The sequence below is a fragment of the Thunnus maccoyii genome, chromosome 20, assembly GCF_910596095.1.
Source record: "Thunnus maccoyii chromosome 20, fThuMac1.1, whole genome shotgun sequence".
Lineage (NCBI taxonomy): Eukaryota > Metazoa > Chordata > Actinopteri > Scombriformes > Scombridae > Thunnus > Thunnus maccoyii.
The window spans coordinates 26,803,584-26,823,399 of record NC_056552.1 but is presented as its reverse complement, the minus strand read 5'-3'; the positions used below and the strand labels follow the sequence as shown (position 1 = coordinate 26,823,399).

The window sequence follows — 19,816 nt, the reverse complement described above, 5'->3', positions numbered from 1 at the left end:
ACCCTGTCTATGGCACCTCCAGCAGAAGACCTGTATCTGAAGGTCCTTTCACTGAAAGCATGTGAAGTTTCACAACTTCACACTCCTTTCTTCTGTCTGACACCACACCCGTAAATCTACTAGGGAGAGATTTGTTATGCAAACTAAACTGTACCATCTATTGTTCCCCAGATGGCATCTTTTTAGAGACTAATCAACATAACACAACAGCTGTGCTTGCAGCCCTAATAGATCAAAATCAACCCATTTGTGAAGAGAAAGGGAAAATCTATGATAGAATAGTGTCCAGTGTGCCCCTGTCAGTATGGGCTTCTTCTTCTAATGATGTTGGTTTGATTAAGACTGCAGAGCCAGTACAAATATTACTGAAACAAAATGTCTCTCTGCCAAGGATTTCACAGTATCCTCTTTCACAGGAAAAGAGAGAAGACATTCGTCCTGTCATCCAGTCTTTACTTAACCAAGGAATAATAGTGCCATGCAACAGTCCATGTAATACACCTATACTTCCCGTGAAGAAACCAGGTAAACCAGAATATAGATTCGTACAGGATTTACGAGCTATCAATACAGTAGTACTTCCCTGTTTCCCTTTAGTTCCAAATCCAACTACTGTATTGTCTTCATTACCTGCTAACTCAACTCACTATACGGTACTTGATCTCTGCAGTGCCTTCTTTTCTGTCCCCTTACATACAGACAGCCAGTATTTGTTTGCATTCACCTATGATGGACAACAATACACTTTCACCAGATTACCTCAAGGTTACACTGAGTCACCTACAATATTTTCTCGTGCTTTACACAGTGACCTCAAAGATCTTTCATTTCCAGGAGGTTCAACCCTAATACAATATGTAGACGATTTACTTTTGGCCTCTCCTTCTGCTTCTGTTTGTGAAATTGACACTGTCATCCTTCTCAAGGCTTTAGCTGAAAAGGGTCACAAAACTTCACAAAAGAAAGCTCAGTTGTGTCAAAATGTGGTTCAGTATCTGGGACACACACTATCAGGTTCAACAAGAGTATTAACTGACTCCAGGATAAAAGCCATATTGCAAGTGCCCAAACCCACTACTATGTCACAAATGAAAACATTCTTAGGAATGACAGGATATTGCAGACAATGGGTAATTGATTATGCATCACTTGCAGCTCCACTCCAAGAAATGTCCAAACCCTCAACATGTTCCCAGCCACTCACCTGGTCACCACAAGCCGAGGAATCTTTTAATAAGCTAAAACAGGAACTGTTGTCAGCTCCTGCACTAGGACTGCCTGACTATAATCAATCCTTCAACCTATTTGTGCATGAGAAATGTGGATTTGCACAATCTGTTCTTACTCAGCGCCATAATTCTGCTTACAGACCTGTTGCTTATTTCTTCTCCAAATTAGACCCAGTAGAGAGAGGACTTCCACCTTGTCTAAAAGCTGTAGCTGCAGCTGCACTTGCAATCAACAAATCTGCTGATATTGTTCTAGGTTCGCCACTCACAGTCATGGTCCCGCATGATGCACTCACCCTAATCACCAGAGAGGCACACAGACATGTGACAGGGACCAGAGAGGCAAAATATGTACTAACACTCACTGCTCCACACATTACACTCAAAAGATGTACCATCCTTAACCCTGCTACACTTCTACCTACAAAAGAGGATGGTGATAACTCATAACTGCATGGATGTCATCTCTTGTTCATCTAAACCTTGTCCTGACCTTTCAGAAACTCCTATCCCTAACTCTGATCTTGTTTTCTATACTGATGGCTCTGCTTATAGAGAAAATGGAGTGCCATACGCAGGGTATGCAATTTGTCAATTAATATTAATAATAATTAATAATTTTTCAATTATTGAAAACGTCGCCCTGCCACCCTCAAGCTCCGCCCAAGTAGCTGAGTTGCATGCAATGACGGAGCCTGCTACCTGGCCAAAGGTAAAACTGTTACCATTTACACCGACTCCAGGTATGCTTTTGGATGTTTATATGACTTTGGCATGTTATGGGCGAACCGAGGATTCATTACATCCTCGGGGACACCCGTTAAACATGACAAATTCATCGATGAACTGTTAGATGCATGTCAACTACCTTCATCTATTGCAGTTGTTAAGTGTGAAGCCCGCACCAAATCCAATGATCCTGTTTCAAAAGGCAATGCTTTGGCCGAACATGCGGCCAAAACAGCTGCCAAAATTGGTAACCCTGTCCATGTTAAGCTCTGTCCTTCCATACCTGCTAACGACCTTGCTTCTCTTAATGATGTAGCCCTCTTACAGTAGACTGCTGATGTGGAGGAGCATAGGTTGTGGTTTTCCCATGGATGTAAATATGTAAATAACTTGTGGGTCCACAATGACGGCCGCATTGTGGCGCCTACGTCCCTGTACCCATGGCTTGCACGCATGTCACATGGCTTATCGCATGTAAGTAAAGGAGGAATGTGTCTGACAGTGTTGAAAGACTGGTATGCTCCAGGATTTACATCGTATGCCCAAAAGTACTGTGAGAAATGTTTGATTTGTCAACAGCACAACCCTGGGAAAACAGTACAGACAACAATGTCGACACATCCTCCCCCTCAGGGACCTTTTGAAACTCTACAGCTAGATTTTATTCATATGTCGAAATGTGATGGATATGATAATGTTCTTGTATGTATAGATATGTTTTCAAACTGGCCTGAAGCCTGGCCTTGCAAAAAGGCTGACTCTGCTTCTGTAGTGAAATGCTTGCTGAAAGACATTGTTCCAAGATTCGGCATCCCACAGAGCATCAACTCAGACAGAGGAACTCATTTCACTGGACAAATAACGACTGAACTCTGTAACTCACTGGGAATTAAACAAAGACTACATTATCCACACCATCCTCAGTCTGCAGGGCTAGTTGAACGGCAAAATGGTGTTCTGAAGAACAAACTAGCCAAACTGTGTGCTGAAACAGGTCTAAAATGAACATCACTATTGCCACTGGCCCTCATGTCAATGAGGTCCACACCCATCAGGAAACACAAACTTACACCTCATGAGATTATTACGGGTAGACCAATGACTGTATCAAGTAATTCAATACTATGCATGAAGAAGATGGATCTTCATGCTATGGATGAATCAATGATATCATTCTGCTCTGCCCTAACCTCTGCTGTTCAGTCAATCCACAGACAAGTAAAAGCTGTCCAGTCTCCTCCTAGTGACCAGCCGTGCCATAACATCCAACCAGGGGACTGGGTCTGCATCAGAGAGTTCCGACGCAAGAACGCCCTGAAACCCCGCTGGTCCAAACCACAACACGTCCTGCTTACCACCAACACAGCAATCAAGTGTGAAGGTCGCCCCACGTGGGTCCACGCATCCCACTGTAAGAAGACGCCTCCCCCACCATGCACCTGAAAACGGCAGGACCCATCTTCATCCTGTGGGCTGTCTTCTTCACCTGTGGGCCCGTAGAGGGGTGGCTGCAGCTCTGGGAAGAAACTCCTCCCCCGAAGGACAACGCAGGGCTGACAGCCCCAGAAGAAGAGGTACAGCACCCGCAGCCGCCGGAGGAGAAGAGGAGCACCGCAGGGCCCAGAGCCCCAGAAGAAGAGGCACACCGCCCGCAGCCGCCGGACGACAAGAGGAGCACCGCAGGGCCCAGAGCCCCAGAAGAGGAGGTACAGCGCCCGCAACCACCGGAGAACAAGAGAAACACCGCAGAACCTAGAGCCCCAGAACAACATGTACAACACCCACCGACAGTCATAACAGACACCAGAGACCCAGGAAAAGATACGCGACAAACCCCAACACACTCACAGCCATCAAAGGAACAGATCAGACGATCCTACAAACATCACAAACGAGACCTTTCGAGACAACAAGAGGGGAACACACCCATAACAGTGCTCCCATTCCGAGTTACATAGCCATGGCAGCTTTGGATCAAATAAGAGACCCTTCTCATGCGGTTGAAGATCTTGCAAACACTACCGCAAAAGGCATGTCCATGTTCTCACAAGAAATGACTGCTGTGAGAAGAATGACTTTACAAAATCATGCTGCTCTGGATTATTTACTGGCTTCTCAAGGAGGAACCTGTGCAGTAATTGGAGCTGAATGTTGTATTTTCATACCTGATCACAATGCCACCATACAAGAAATAACTAACCATTTGAATAATATTGCCAAAACATTACATAACCCTGTCACCACTGGTCTGTTTGATTGGTTTAAACAGAAATTAGGAGCATTAGGTTATGTAATCTTTGAAATTGTCTTGCTTGGATTTGGAGTCTTGACTGTTGTAAGCCGTTTGATCACCTGTCTTAAATCCATTTGTAACTCATGTATCACTCAGACAACCACTAAGATCATGTACACCACTGCAACTCCACCTATCCTACCAATAGAGTTGGAAAATTCAGACTTTTTGTTTAAAATTGAAGTAGATTTAGACTAAATAGACTGTAGCCACATTAAAAAAAAAAAAAAAAAAAAAGTGTGGATTGAAGAAGAATACCCTTTGGAAGCAGACTCAATCATCAAAGGAGAACACATTTAGTTTGGAGACCTGATAATCAAATAACGTCTGAGACAACTCTTTTGATCAAACATATGCCAAGTTGGTGTCCTTTCCACCTCCTGACCCCTGCTGATGTGACCTCTCCTGTATTGCCCCTGGATTTGCCTTGATCTTGTATGTAAATGCCCTCCCTTTCTACCCTTTTGTTTATCATGTGTTAGTCACCCTCCTGACCTCTACTGATCTGACCCCTCCCGACGTGCCCCTGGCAAACCATGATCTTGTATGTAAATGCCCTCACAACCTTGATCCATACTGTAGCTTTTGTTCACCATTTGGTGCTTTGATCTTTACTGTATAAAGTCTCTCCACTTCTTCTGCTCTGGGTCAGTCTACTGTATCAGACCAGCTCTGTGTCAGTAAGCTCACCGCATTTCCGGAATGCTATTAAACCACTTCCACCACAGCAAACTTTGAACAAGGATTCGAGTATTTTCTTCAACAATCTATAATATTTTATGTGCATTGCATCAGTAAGAGAAGAATGCATTCTGAAGTTACATCCACAATCACCAACAAGATCTACTTGCCCCACTGTATTGAGTATTTCAAATAATTGTGATAATAATCTCATTTTCTAAAATCTGTAGTGTTTCCTATGTCATTGTCTGAATAAAAAGGAAAAAACAAACTGTTCAGGATCAATAATGACTGGATTCTTTTATCTCAAGATGACAAAATCCTCATTTTCAGCTTTTGTAAGTATCTTATCTCAAGGTAGAGTTTTGTTTTCCAGTAATGAGGACTTCAGTATGCCTTTATCACAGGATAACAGGCTTCTGTACTTTGTAGTCTATCCAAGTGAGTTTCATGGAGTCATTCCACTCAGCCTTGAGACAAAGAGGAAGATAATTGGACAAAAAACACAGAGGAGATGTTATGAAAGCCTACACATACCTTACCCTGAGCATCACTTGTTATGTTGAGATAAAAACACAATTAAGTCATTATGAAAATAACATTTGATACGCCAAGATAAAAGAGATATCAAATATTTCTGTTTTACAGAAAAATCTATTGAATGAAATGAGCAGGTTGAGAATAATAAGTCACGCTGTAGCTATGGCCCATTACAGTTAAAGATCCCATAAACAATGTAGAAATGTGCAACTAGACCCTAAAGTTCTTAACTTTCAACTCATCATAAAACTAGAGGATTTAGTGTCTTATCACAGATGTTCCTCTGTTCAGGGCCAATAATGTAACCAGCCATGAGAGGAGTCAAAGCTGGAATCATATGACAGTGTGGATCATATGAGGAAACAAACTAATGTTTTCAGTAACCACGGCTTTTGACTATGAGTCATCAACATCTGACTCATGTGGAAAAGTTTCTACTCAATAATAAAGATGATTTGGGTAAGACAAGGATCTGAAAGATCATTTTTCTATTGATGTCAAGTGAACAGCATTAGTGCAAATTTGTCAAGCATTTCACCACAACTGGAAATTCTGAAGGTACTTTTGAGCAGCTTAGCCAATTAATATATAAAAATCTATTGCATGTAAAAGTAGTGCAGTGGAAATGAAACCTCGACATGTGTGGTGGTGATAGACTACTCCCTTTCTTGAATGAATAATTACTGTGCACAGAGAATCAGTACATACAACACTTGGCTGACACAGAAGATTTAAAAAGTCGCATGCTTTCTCTATGTTAGATCCAAACAGGGCTGGTTTTAATTTGAAGGAAAAAAGTGCGCTCTTGCAGTTTCTCAGCCTGTTTCTCTCACAGAGGTCTTTTGCTGTACCTACAGTATAGCTGTAGTATGTGAAAAGTTTTGTCCTTGGTATGCATTGTATCACTTGTGGTCCTTCAGAGATAAATGAATTCTCTATTGTGAGGTTAATACATAGATAAAGCTGCCAAACAGTAAAACCACAATGTTTTGCAGGAGAGTCAAATTTTTTCTACTCTCTTCAAACATTCAATTCAATCGTGAAACTGTTTTAGCCATGCTAGCAGCACAGCTCCATGGTAACGTCTATCTGTCGGTCAGTGGATTGGTTGTTTCAACACTTTGGTCCAGGCTGGACTAGATGGATTGCCATGAAATTTGGTGCAAATATCCATTGTGCCCAGAGGATGAATCCTAATGACACTGGTGATCCCCTGACTTTTCCCATAGCGCCACCAACAGGTCAAAATTTTCACTAATTCTGCGTAATATCTCAACATTTACTTGATGGATTAACACCGCATTTTGTACATTTTGACAGCCTGGTGCCCCTTGCCGAGCTAGATTCGTAAAGTGCCCAGCGACACTACAGGGGAAAGTTGAAAAAGGCTCAATTTTATGCAAATGTCCTCTGATGCAGTGTGAGCGACAACCAGCAAGAGCCAGTCACATTCGTTTGGATTCCTGTGGAAACAGAATCATGCAGTTGTTTGCTTTCCCACTCTACTATGTGAAATAACTTTAAACAAAATAGAGGTGGATCGTCATGGTCTTTGGTTTCTCTATGATGAATATTTAATGAGACGCTGAGACTGTTAAAACAATGACAACATGTGAGAATAAATCTCCAACATTGTTGGTTCATTAGTTCGGCGAGCCGCATCAGGAAACATCTGTCTAGTCAGAGTAGAGTATGTAAATGACGTGCTCGATGAAACATCAACATAGCTGTGGTTCTCACCAACTGTAGCTGTAGTGGGTGTTTTCCTGGTGGCCACAAAGGATAGTAATGAACTCATTCTGGCTTGATGCACCAGAAGTGAAGAAGACGGTGCTTGAAAACTTCCTACTTTACCTTAAGTGTATATTTCAATTTTGTAAAGAAACACTTCTAGGATGAGGACTAAGTGTTTAAAATGCAAAGAATATTGAAGCATTCAAGTTTAGTAAGAGCACAGGCATGTCAAAGAGACAATGAAAGATCAAAAAAGTACAATGCAAATACATCAAAATCACAAAGAAAACATTTTTTTGTGAAGTGATGACATATCTGCTTGTCACAAACAAGCTGATGTTGTGGCCTGAATGTCAGCAGCAGTCATTTTACCCTGGCCTCGGGTCTTCAAAACCAAACAGGATCACAATCTCCTAAAGGCCCTTTCCTTCTCACAATCAAACAAGAATGTGATAGTTGCTATTTTTAGATGTCTCTCTTGCTTTCTGTCTCCATAAGCCCTCTGTTACCTCCCCCTCTGTCTCCTTTATCCTCTCTCTCTCTCTCCCTCCCCCTAGCCATTTTGTCAGCAAGCTCTCGTCATTGTCGTGACCATGTTGCCTGACATGCACACCACCCCTACCTACCAGCCAAGAATACTTTAACCAAAAAGCACTGCTCCCTGCTGAAACAATGTTATACACAATCTGGCTTGTAAACTGAGCCTGGAACATTTGTGGCTCACATGTCCATATATGGACCTGGTTTGACCTGTGTGAGAAGAATGGGTTCCCTCTTGATGAATTTACATGCAAAACATTTCTGGGAGCCTCGATCGCTCCCAGGCTGTCAGTGAAATGTGTATTTACTATGTTGCAGATTTAAATCTTTTGAGGGAAAAATGTTCAGAATACCTCATTTGTAAATCATTTGGATAATGTTGTCATCACAGTAAAATAAGATGGCAGTTTGAAAACATGCTGTTGATTGAAATGTAGGGATTGTCCAGGTGTGGAGACAGCAGGTGTTTTGGGTGGTGGTGGTGGAAAGTACTGCATAGAGGAGAGGAGTAAGCAAAATCTGTTCTGACAGATTGTTTGAGAGATGTTCTTTCCACAGTCCAAGATCCTGATTCCATTGAAGGTCAGGAGACGTAGAAGAAAGGAAGAAATTGCATGTTTTTTTTTCCTTTATTTATTCAGGGGAGTTTCTCTGAGAACAATGCTTTCCTTTTCAGGAACATCCTGATCACATTCACACAGCTACACACTCATACCTGGAAGCTGCCCAATACAACCACAGCTAGTGAGTTAAACAGTGACTAGCCCCATTTGTATCCTCAGCACTCAAATGTTCCTCAGTGATTTGGTCACACAGTTTTCCTATGCAAACTTGAATTTTTTAATTTTATTTTTAATCTGTTATATCAGCTTCAAATGTATGCTAGTGATCCCACAGATATCTATTATCTGCCAAAGTGTAAATCCATTATTTGGCATACTGCACCACTCCAGTAGCTATGGCTGGCTGTAGTTGCAGAAATATAAGAATTAAACACTGCTTTTGCACATTGTTTTAAATAAAAGATTTTATATTTCAGGAAGACAATGGATCTCTGTTGCTTGTTCAGTGAATGTTATGTGACAGAATCAAGAAGTAATGCACAGTTACCATGCTGAGGTCACCAAAAGGGCTAACCTGTAACATGCCAGCTGTCACCAGCCATAGTAGCCTGCTAAGCAAGAGGCTGAACAATATGTTCAAGGGACGTATTTGTATCAACCGCTATCTCACCGCTGCAAGCTGTGCAGCATTTTTCTTGTGGAGTAGTTTATACTTATGTTTTGCATACTTTTCTTATTCATAGTTTATATCACTATTTTCTTTTTGCAATGTTACAGTTTCTTCTCATTTTTTTCATTGTCATTGTCAGATTGTAACTGAGAGTTTTATCCATTGATATACTTTTTCACATTCCTTGTATATTTAAGCTTTTTATTTGCACCTATATTGGGATTTGGTCTTTTTGTTGAAGTTAATCGTTGCTGTGTTGGTTTCTCCAACCCAATTGCCAGAAGAAAATGTTGGCATTGAACGTTTCTGCAAACCACAGAAACGTTGAATATATACGTTTCAACACATGTAATAAGTATCATGTCAACATTTCTACAAACGTAGCATATTAACATTTCTACCCGTTGAATAATGGTGTTTTATGGTGTGACAACACTGTGGTTAAGGTCTGGTTAGATTTAGGCACAAAAACCACTTGGTTAGGGTTAGGGAAAGATCATGGGTTAAAATAAAATAAAAAAAATAAATAAATAAAATAAAATAAAATAAAAACAGCTGATGTCTCACTAAAAACACACAGTTTTGTCAGTTGAAACCGGAGCGAGCATTGGTTTCTAGGTGGTCTCGAACTGTACTCTCTGCTGACTTCCAACTTGCTGCCAACAAACTTACTAACCATCCACCTGCCCCTGCTCCTCCTAATAGGAAAGATCAGCTCATACAGATTGCATGTGAACTACATCACTTTACAAATGTCGAGATGATATGTATTTTGGAAATATTGATATGATACGTTTTGTTGAAATGTTGAGGTGCTACATTTTGTTGACATTTTGATATGATATGTATTGATGAAATGTTAATATGTTACGTTTTGTAGAAATGTTGATATGATACATTTTGTTGAAATGTTAATATGCTACGTGTTTCACGTGTTGAAATGTAGATATTCAATGTTTCTGTGGTTTGCAGAAACGTAAACTGCCAACGTTTTATTCTGGCGACCAGGCTGGTTTCTCAGTGGGAACTCTACCCTAGATTATACTGTTCACTGTATATGGAGGATTGAAGGATACATATATATGAGCTGTGCATACTACATAGTGTATATAGAATTCTGTAAGATTTTATTCATTGTAATTGTCATTTTTACATCCATTGTTTTGCATCCAGGTGCCCTGGAAGCTAGTATGGTGTGATTTGCTTTGAAACGTCAGTTTATGGAATCAAGTCTGCACAGCATAACTGTCACAGTGATCCTGCCTCTTTGCAATTTTTTATGCTTGTTCGATGCCTCCAGTGATCAAGACAGTTGAGTACACCTCCCTACAGCTTTGAGCATGTTAGTTACACAATGGATTAGTTTATACTCTATCTACTATACAGCCAGCAGGTTTATATAAAATTGGATGGTGCAACATAGTAATATGTCCTCTCTGGACTCTGGTTACTTAAAATGCCAGCAGTGCCAATACGAGTTACAATTGGTCAGTGGTGCCAAAGTTGTACTACTGATTTAATTGAAGTTAGTTGATTTTGCTCTAAAGTTTTGCTGTTTTAAATCCTGGTAGGGCTTTTGAGTGCAACACTTGAATAAGAACTACTTGTCTGGATCAACAAGAGATACGTTGCCATAGAAACTTCGCAGAAATTCCTCAGGCTAATTTCTTGCTCAAACCATGGAAATATCCAAATGACTGTAACACTCATTAAAAGAAAAGGACACATGATGATACTTCCTTGCTATGGTTTTGCAGATTGGAACCTTCATATTTTAGATTTTAAATGATGAACTCCTGGCTGTTATTTGCAAAATATTTCAGAATTACATTTCATGAACATGCTAATCTTTGAATACATTTAACTGCAAATCTCTTTTGAATGATATGGACTGCATTCATATAGCGGCTTTCTAGTCTTCTGATCACTCAAAACACTTTACACTACATTCCAACATTCACCCATTCATATGCTGATGGCAGAGGCTGCCATGCAAGGTGCTAACCTGCTCATCAGGAGGAATTTCTAATCATTCACACACACACACACACTCACAAACTGATGGCACAGCCTTCGGGGGCAATTTGAGGTTCAGTATCTCTGCCCAAGGACACTTCAACATGCGGACTGGAGGAGCTGGGAATTTTCCAATCAGTGGACGACCTGCTCTACCTCCTGAGCCACAGTCTCTATATTATCTCATATATTTTGATCTCAGTGAGATGGCCTGATTAATCAAGAGAACAGATCTAACCAACTGTAAAAGAACCAAATGAAAAAGAAAAATAATCAAATGAGAGCAGAGAAGAAGGAGTGAGGGAGTTGGGATGGTGGGTTGGGCAGGGTGGGGCAGGGAGGGGTGAAGAGGACATGATATGGGGTGAATTACCGTGGTGGGTGGAGGAGCTGGGGAGAGGGAGGAACAGGGCTGTGACTGGCTCCACATGAGGAGGAGAAGAAGGGGGAGGTTAGCATGGGATGCCTGTGCTATGAATCAGCTGTCTAAATATGGTCCCTGCTCTTCATCGCAACACACCCATCCACTCCCTGTACAGAGTGGATGGACATCTCCTCTTCCTCCAGTTTATCTTTCCCTCTTACTCTCCCACGTTCCACCCTGCTCACAGTTATGGAAGAATCTCCTTGGGTCAATCAGTCACATATTCCTACTACACACTATGTATTTCTCTCAGCATATCAGTCTCTACTGTAAGTGGCTATGGCATAGTCAGGGGCAAAGGTACAGACAAGATCCCCATTTGAGTCAGAGTTGGCAAGGGCATGGGGGAGGGCAAGACAGCATTAATCTATGTACCAAAATCTACTAAAACTATCAAGTTTCATCATTGTTACTCGGCTAAGTAATAGATCAGGGCCTAGGAGGACTCAACCTTTTTTTCATGCTAAAAATATGTAGGACCTGCGTGGGCATAAGTTTTAAGGGTTTCAATTATACCCCTCAGCCTTTTCCTATTTTCTTTGACAGCCAGTTTTCAGAAGTGGTGGAAACTAACTAATTTACTCAAATACTGCACCTCAGCACAATTTTGAGGTACTTGTGCTTTACTTGAGTATGTCCATTTTATGCTACTTTATACTTCCACTCCTCTATATTTCAGAGGGAAATATTGTACTTTCTACTCCACTACATTTATTTGACAGCTTTAGTTACTTTTCAGATGAAGATTTGACACAATGGATAATATAACAAGCTTTTGAAATACAACACATTGTTAAAGATGAAATCAGTGGTTTCCAACCTTTTTGGCTTTTGACATCTTACCAAAAGCAGTGTGTAGTCGGGGTCACATTTCACATGTCTATGAGTTGTTAACAGCTTCACCAAATAGTGATGTTTCCCTCTAAACTTCTCACATGCTTTCATTTCAGTAAATATTCTAATGTTTCAATATTTCAGCAAAAATCAAAGATAGGAGAAAACGTCCAAAAACTGAAAACAGATTTGTGTATCAGAACTTTGTCTTTTCTGCTTTCCTCTCCCATTAATCATCTCACCACCCCTCAGATTTATCTACTGACCCTTTGGAGGGGCTCGCCCCCTAGGTTGGGAACCACTGGACTAAACTAGCTAACTGTATATAAAGTTGTGTAAACTAGCTCCACCTTCAGAGGTTACAACAGTAACATGCTGCTCTAACACTGATGCTTCAGTATTAATAATCTAATGATGTCATATATAATAATATATCAGTCAGAGGGACCAAACCACTACTTTTACTGCAATACTTTAACTACATCAGGCTCATAATACTTATGTACTTTTACTTGAGTAGGATTTTTCATGCAGGACTTTTAATGGTAATGGAGTATTTTCGCATTGCTGTATTAGTACTTTTACTTAAGTAAAAGATCTGAGTACTTCTTCCACCACTGGTTTTCAGTGATATGTCATCAGCTTTTCCCTTAAGAGCCATTTCAAAATACTCAGCTTTTAGCATCAATGTGATATTTTTCTCAGCATGATCTCTAAATCCTGCCTCCAGTAGTTCATCATTCAAGTCCTGGACCTGTTTCATACAGAGCATTAGCATCCTTCAGCATTTGTATAATTTGTCATTTGTCCAACCAAGAGGATAGTTAAAATGTGTTATCACTAGCTTGCATATTGATACCCTTCCATTTACTGCATGGACAGTGCAAAGCAACACTAGTGTCATTTGACTTAAGTGTGAAATGTTTTGGGGGTGGAAAACAGCTGCCAGCAGCTGCTGGAAAGTATGATGATGAGGGTGAAGTTTGGAGGCGAAAACCGAAACAATGAGCTAAAAGAGGCTAACAAGCTCTGAAGGGCGCTGTATGGGTAGTGATAATTCTCTGTTAGTTGATCAGCTATATTAGCTATATATTAGCCATAAGTTAACTCTGGTACAGTATAAATGGTAACATTTATGTTTAACACTGTACATGGTCCCAATAAATACATAAATAAATAAATACTATTTGTGACAACTTTTACATAAGACGTAGTCATTTGATCCATTGTTAATATAAAAATACTGATTAGTGCAGCTTTAATCAACTAATAATTTCACCACTCAGTCTTACTCCCTCTGTCTCACACACACTGTGGGGTAGAGTTGTCACATTCCAGCTTGGATCCACAGTAAGTGCAGTAAACTCTGTTCTCTGGCAGCATATGGACTCAGCTGTCAAGGAACTGAACACAGATGTAAGGGAGTAAATCTCAGGCTTAGTGGACATTTGGGCTTAAATGAGCCAGAGACACACACCTCCACAGTTACAAACACACCCGCACACAAACACACACTCCCAGTGGAGGACAGCTGTTCATGCTAACAGGGAGAGAGTCGCTTCCAACTGATGAGCTGCCACTGATTAGTTTCCACTTACACATCATACAGTGGCCTGACCTGGACAAGCATTCCAGTGCATTTATGGAATACTGTTTGCATTGTTGGCTTTCACCACAGGTGCTTTTGGTTTGGCTGATATTAGTTTTGGACTGATAGTGATGAACTGTGCCAAAATGAAATATATTGTAATCTGACTGTCATGCCAAAAAATCCCTATAATGGTAAAAGTCTACTGAAACTTGGAAAACATACTGTCTCTATGCTTACTTTTGTGAAATCTGATCATTGTGTATTCTTACAGGTAGTCTTCCTTTACACTACCGGATGCTTTTATAAATATGTATTGCATATGCATACATATTAACCATATCTGACATTTGATTTTTGCAAGAAAACAAGATGATCAAAGTTATGAATCCCATCAGTCTAAACCTTGTTAGGACCACACTTGTGGAAGGGGGCCCAGGAGAGAGTGGAGTGAAGACTGGCAGGTCGACAGCCACTAATAAAGCAGAGATTAAACACCCTATGCTCCACTACAAAGCCCTCATGCTGTGTCCTCCCTGTGTGAGCTGACTGACTGTAACAGTAAACACCACTCAGTAACAGTGTGTTTTTATTATCAGCAGAGTGTCTGGGCAGGGCTTTTCCTTAGGGCATAAACAGCACTAGTTCAAATCAGGGGTGTTCAAATCTAAACTCTGCCATTCTCTCCTCACACAGACTGAAAAGTGAGAGGTATTTTGTAAAAATGTCTGGAGGAGATCAGAAAACAGTTAGTATCTGTTGCTGGGATGCATGTGTCACAAAAATACAAATAAACACATACTAAGGCACATAACCCCAGTGGATAAGAATATTGTCTGGAGACCTTCATGGGAATGTTGTTGATTTTGTATTGAAATGTGTACACTAAAGGTCCTAGCTGTGGGAGTGAAAATATTTTTAGTAGTCATTCTTGTACGTTCTTTAATAATGCCAGATGAATAAAAACTCTGAAAGTTTAGACTAATTCAAGTTATGCTGGTGACCCCCTGGAGCAACATCATCTACCTCTGTAGGTCCTGAGACAGAACGAATTCTGTGGCAAATTATGCTGCTGGTGTAAGGAAGAACTGCCATTTATTCTACATTGTTCTGAATAACTGCAACTGCTATTTCCAAAATGTAAGATGATACTAACACTGTCCTTGAAATGACCTTGATCGCACTGAGGAACAGCTCATTGCGATCAACAACACACTTTGACCAGTCATGGAAAACTTTAATTCAGATACAGTAAGACATAGAGTGCACCAAAATTGGTAAAAAAAAAAAAAAAATGCTGCTCATTCACCTCCACTGAAACAAACTTGAAGGGCAAATTCATAAAACATTCTTTCAGGCTAGGAGCTACATATTTGCTGGGTCGACTCTAGACATACTGCTTTGGACATGATAACCTCTGAAAGAAACAACATGAATGAATCATAAACCTTAACAGTGTGATATCATCCAACACTTCCAACAAAGAGGAGATACAACATGACTTGCAGTCAGCCAGGAAGAAGGACAACGCACAGCTACAACACTAATTTCTTTCTTTCTGTAAAGTTTATGTATTTTATTCTATTTTCATTACTGTTATTCTGCCTCTTATGCGCTGTCTTAGAGCAACTGACATTTTGTGAAAAATGAGGACACTTTCATGTCTGTACAGTAAAATTAAAGCTACAGCCAGCAGCAGTTAGCTTAGCATCAAGACTGTAAACAGGGGGAAACAGCTTGCCAGGCTTTGTCCAAAGGTAACAAAATCTGCCTACCAGCACCTCTTAAATTCCCCCGTAATATAACTTGATGTTTTTACACTTCAGTTTCTCTATTAATTAAACATACAAGATAAAACGTGTTAATTAGTGAACATTTTGTTGGCTTTGGACTGAGGCTAGCTAATTCCCCCAGTTTCCTGTCTTTATGCTAAGCTAAGCTAACCACCTGCTGACTATAGCTTCATATTTCACTGACCACTATACTAATGTATCAATCTTCTCACGTAATTCTCAGCAAGAAAGCAACAAAGTGTGTTTCCCAAAATGTCGAACCATTGCTTTAAGCATTTTCAATTCAGCACTTGCAAGTAAGCATAATATTGTATGTTACACATACAGTATGCTGTTTAGACTATTTGATTGATTATGTTGGCTGTCATGATATTTGTAAATTTGTATGCTAGAAGCTTATCTATCTCCCAATTCCATGCTTGCCACTGAGTGTTAGCTAGTCAACTATTGATTGACAACCAACAGATTTTTAAGTCCCTACCTACAAATAAACTCATCAATGCTGTCTGGTGATTAAACTAACAAACAGTTGTAGCCGTGTTTGTTTTGTTTGTCTTTCCAGATTAGAGTACAAAAATAAATTGCTACTACTGTGTTTCAATATTCCTTTGCAAGTGGCAATAATGTAACTGTGAATGGAGAAATAAGCTGACGGTACTAATGAGTCCTAAAAAAGGGTGAGTATTTTAGTCCTGACATGTCCTAAGTGGACAAAAAAGTGTTACAGTTCACTCTCTCAACATCTCCTGCAGATTTTGAAAGAATCTACTCTTACAGGGCAACTGAGGAGCACAGCAAATTGAAAACAGAATAACACACTGTGGTTTGCTTTTTTAATGAAGACAAATCTGACGTTACGTCATAGTTGGCAACCATAAACAAAGCCAGTGTTTTGAGTTAGTGAAAGAGCCAGAGATAGGCATTTCAGGGGGAGTTTCTCTTGCCACAGGGCCCAAGCAGTTGGCTAACATGAGCAAAATCCCAACCCGTTTTGTTTTTCACTGTGTGATATTTCAACTAGATTGTATTGGAAATTTGCAACCCTCAGCTTTAAGACTTTATTAGATACTGATTAGAATACTGATTTATGATCCTTTCAGATTGAGAAACAGTTCCATCATCAAATTCCTTCAAATGTGATGATGGAGATTAGCTTTTGTTGCTGAGGGCTCTGCCCCTCCCATCTGCTGATTATTAGATATAAAATATTGCACTGATATGCCAAGAAGACAAAGCCAAGTATATTGTGCAAATATATTACATCAACATTAATACACAACCATTCATAGTTACACAGTCTGGATTGCCTAAGATGGAGCTCTCATTTGACTTCTGCACAGCTTTTGGATAGAGACAGAGAGAGTGAGGGCGGTCCAAACCATAATGTCTGAGTCAAGGGTGGAAACTCTGAATGTTCTCGCGCCACTGTGCAAAAAGCTGCAAGCTATTACACATCACACTGCAGCTTCACAGGCTAAAAAAAGAAACAGGGCTCCCCTCAACTCCCCTGAAAGAAAAAAAAATGTGCTCTCTGTCTTTTCAAATGAAACATCTGTCCTTCAAAGCTGTCTTCTCTTCTGTGCCTTCGTCTCTCCTACCACTCCTTTGCCTTAAACAGGACCTTGAGCGTGCTTGTGGTATTTTCCATCTTTGTTTAAGAAAAGGGAAAGAGTGAAATGACTTTCCGAATGGATTCCGTATGACTTGGGCAGCCAGAGAGCTTGGCTCACATGTGAAGGCTTGTATTCTTTAGTCCTATACATAGCCTGCTATGGAAGGAAAATATCTGGAAGCCACCTGGAGTGGATACTGAGTACTGAACCAATGTACAGTAGATTTGGGGTGGGGCAGGGGTGGTGTAGATCAACATCTGGGAGCATAACATAGACACACACCCATGATCACTGCTTCTGTATATTGTCTAACATAATGAGTTGTGCGTGTCTAGACTAACAGTATAATGAAAGAAAAAAAATCAAAAATCACTAAGATAAAGGTTGGTATGTATCATGGGACTACAAAGACAATCTGTGAAAGCAATGGAGCTTGATGTTATTTGTATTTAAACACCATTTTATAAAAGGTTAAATATGAATACTCGGAAAATGTGGCACATACCAAAGTGGAAAATGACTGGGAGCTGTGTTTTCCGATAAATAAGTTACATGTGAGTAATGTATCCGGTAATTGTTTCAACAGATGTGGATGTGCCTTCTCAGTCTTTTTTATATTGAATTATGTATTTGGTTTTTAGAATGAAAATTAGATTTGTTTCTTACTGAACTATTTCTGTTTATACTGTACATAGCTGCATTTCTGGACCGGTCATAGCTGCATTCACTCATACTGTGCATAGTGTATATTGGTTTATTATTCATATTGAACATTCGCATAGTTATATCCCTCCCTATACTCATTGTTGTACTTACTCTGGGTTGCCACCCTGTCTCCCAAAAATGACACTTTTATACTATTAATTTGTTTTTCACAATATATATTGATATAAACATAATTTCAACTTGAAAGATATGATCACCGGCGACGTTTTTTCCAGTCAAGTGATACATTCTTCTACTGCACAGAAGTTGTAGGGAGGTGGACGGAGTGCAGGGTTGGCTTATGAGGCCAGAGAGAAGGTTTCATGTCCCCAACCTGTGTGTGGTCAGGTTCATACAAAGAGTTAGGGTTAGCATACCCAGCGTAAGGGTTAAGTTAGGGTTAGGGTATATTATTCACATAAGGTCTATAAGCTTCAAAGCTGCAGCATCTAGACCATATATATAAAGAATATTCCTGTTTACCATGAGTGATTATATATGACAAAGTAGTAGGTAAAAAAGTAAGAGGTTAAGAGTACTTTTTATTTCTTGAATATTGTCTGCCTTCTGAAAAACATTACTTTCTAAGTGGCATGCTTCTGATGCAGGTTCAGGGATCAGGGATAGCTCAGCCTGTCACTTGAGCAGTCATCAGCAATGCTTTGAGGTAACCTTTGACCACTCCCTGAAATCCTCTGCTCCTCAGCAAATTGAGTAGCATCTTTGGCAAACCAACACTTTCCAGTTCATCTGTATTAAACCACTATTAGATAATTTTCGGCAGGAAAGCAAGGAGGAGTGATGAAACTTTCACTCACATTCAAGAGCCCAAGTTTTGCATGGTTCACCACTGGGCCACACCCATCCCTAAGCCAATAAGAAGTCAGGTACTGTACATGCACAACCTAAGACCTCAAACATACAAATTGATACAAACTTCACACACATAAACTTTCTCCCACCTGATAGATCATGACTTTAAAGTTGCGTCTCTTGAGCAGCTCGGCCTCGTTGTTCTCCAGCTTCTTGATCTGTCCTCCTTGCTTCTCCAGGGTGGCCCTCACAGTCTTGACATTGACGCTCACCTTGCGCACCTTCTCCATCATCTTGTTGACGCTGTTGGACGTGGTGCTGTGGCTCTTGGCCAGTTTGGTCAGCTCACCCTGGATGTTGCTCACCGAGCGCTCCATCTCCTGCTGCCTAGTCTCCAGCCCAGTCTGGGTCTGCTGGATCTGGTCCACCGCTCCGATGATCTTGTCAAGCAAAGACAGCACCATCACCCCATTCACCTGCTGGTCCATCTTCATCACCTCGTCCTTGTCTTCAACGGCATCCCCCTCTGTACCCATGGTGGACAGCTCTTTCTTTGCTGCAGCAAGGGCATCGTCTTCGTCATCCGAGGGTGGGAGGTTGACCTCGTCGTCTGAGATCTCAGTGAGGGTTTGTGGCTCCAGCTGAGCAATTGCGGGCTCCAGTGCTTCCATGGCTGCCATATCAGTGGATTTATAGTGTACTGTCAGCTAATCGATCTTCTTCACCACTGGGTCTTCAAGATTCCTTTTCAACTGCTTGCTTCTCACCTGCTTCTTCCCTTCTTCTGTTCTCCGGTCCTCTCTTCTTTTTTCTGTCCTACTTGCAAACTCGTCTGTCTCTCTCAGGCACATGCACTCTGTCTCTCTTTCTCTCTGTCTGTCTGCCCTGTCTACTTCAAATCCCTGGGTTCAGGCCAGTGCGCAGGGGAAGCCAAGCGATGCTGGATGTTACCACATGAGCTTTAGGATGTGAATGCCTCACCAGGCAGAGAAACCCTCCAGTCAAGCTACAGCCGGCAGTGTTTTCTCTCTCTAGCCCCCCTCTTTTTTCC

At 40.7% G+C, this 19,816-nt stretch overlaps 1 protein-coding gene across 1 annotated transcript in view; it reads right to left on the bottom strand.

The window, feature by feature from the left end:
• The window catches only part of cavin1b (caveolae associated protein 1b), a 36,789-nt gene extending 16,973 nt beyond the window's left edge, over positions 1-19,816 (bottom strand). The window contains exon 1 of the mRNA XM_042396955.1: positions 18,915-19,816. Within this exon, the coding sequence (XP_042252889.1) occupies positions 18,915-19,445 (531 nt within the window). The 5' untranslated portion in view covers positions 19,446-19,816. The remainder of the gene's footprint in view (positions 1-18,914) is intronic.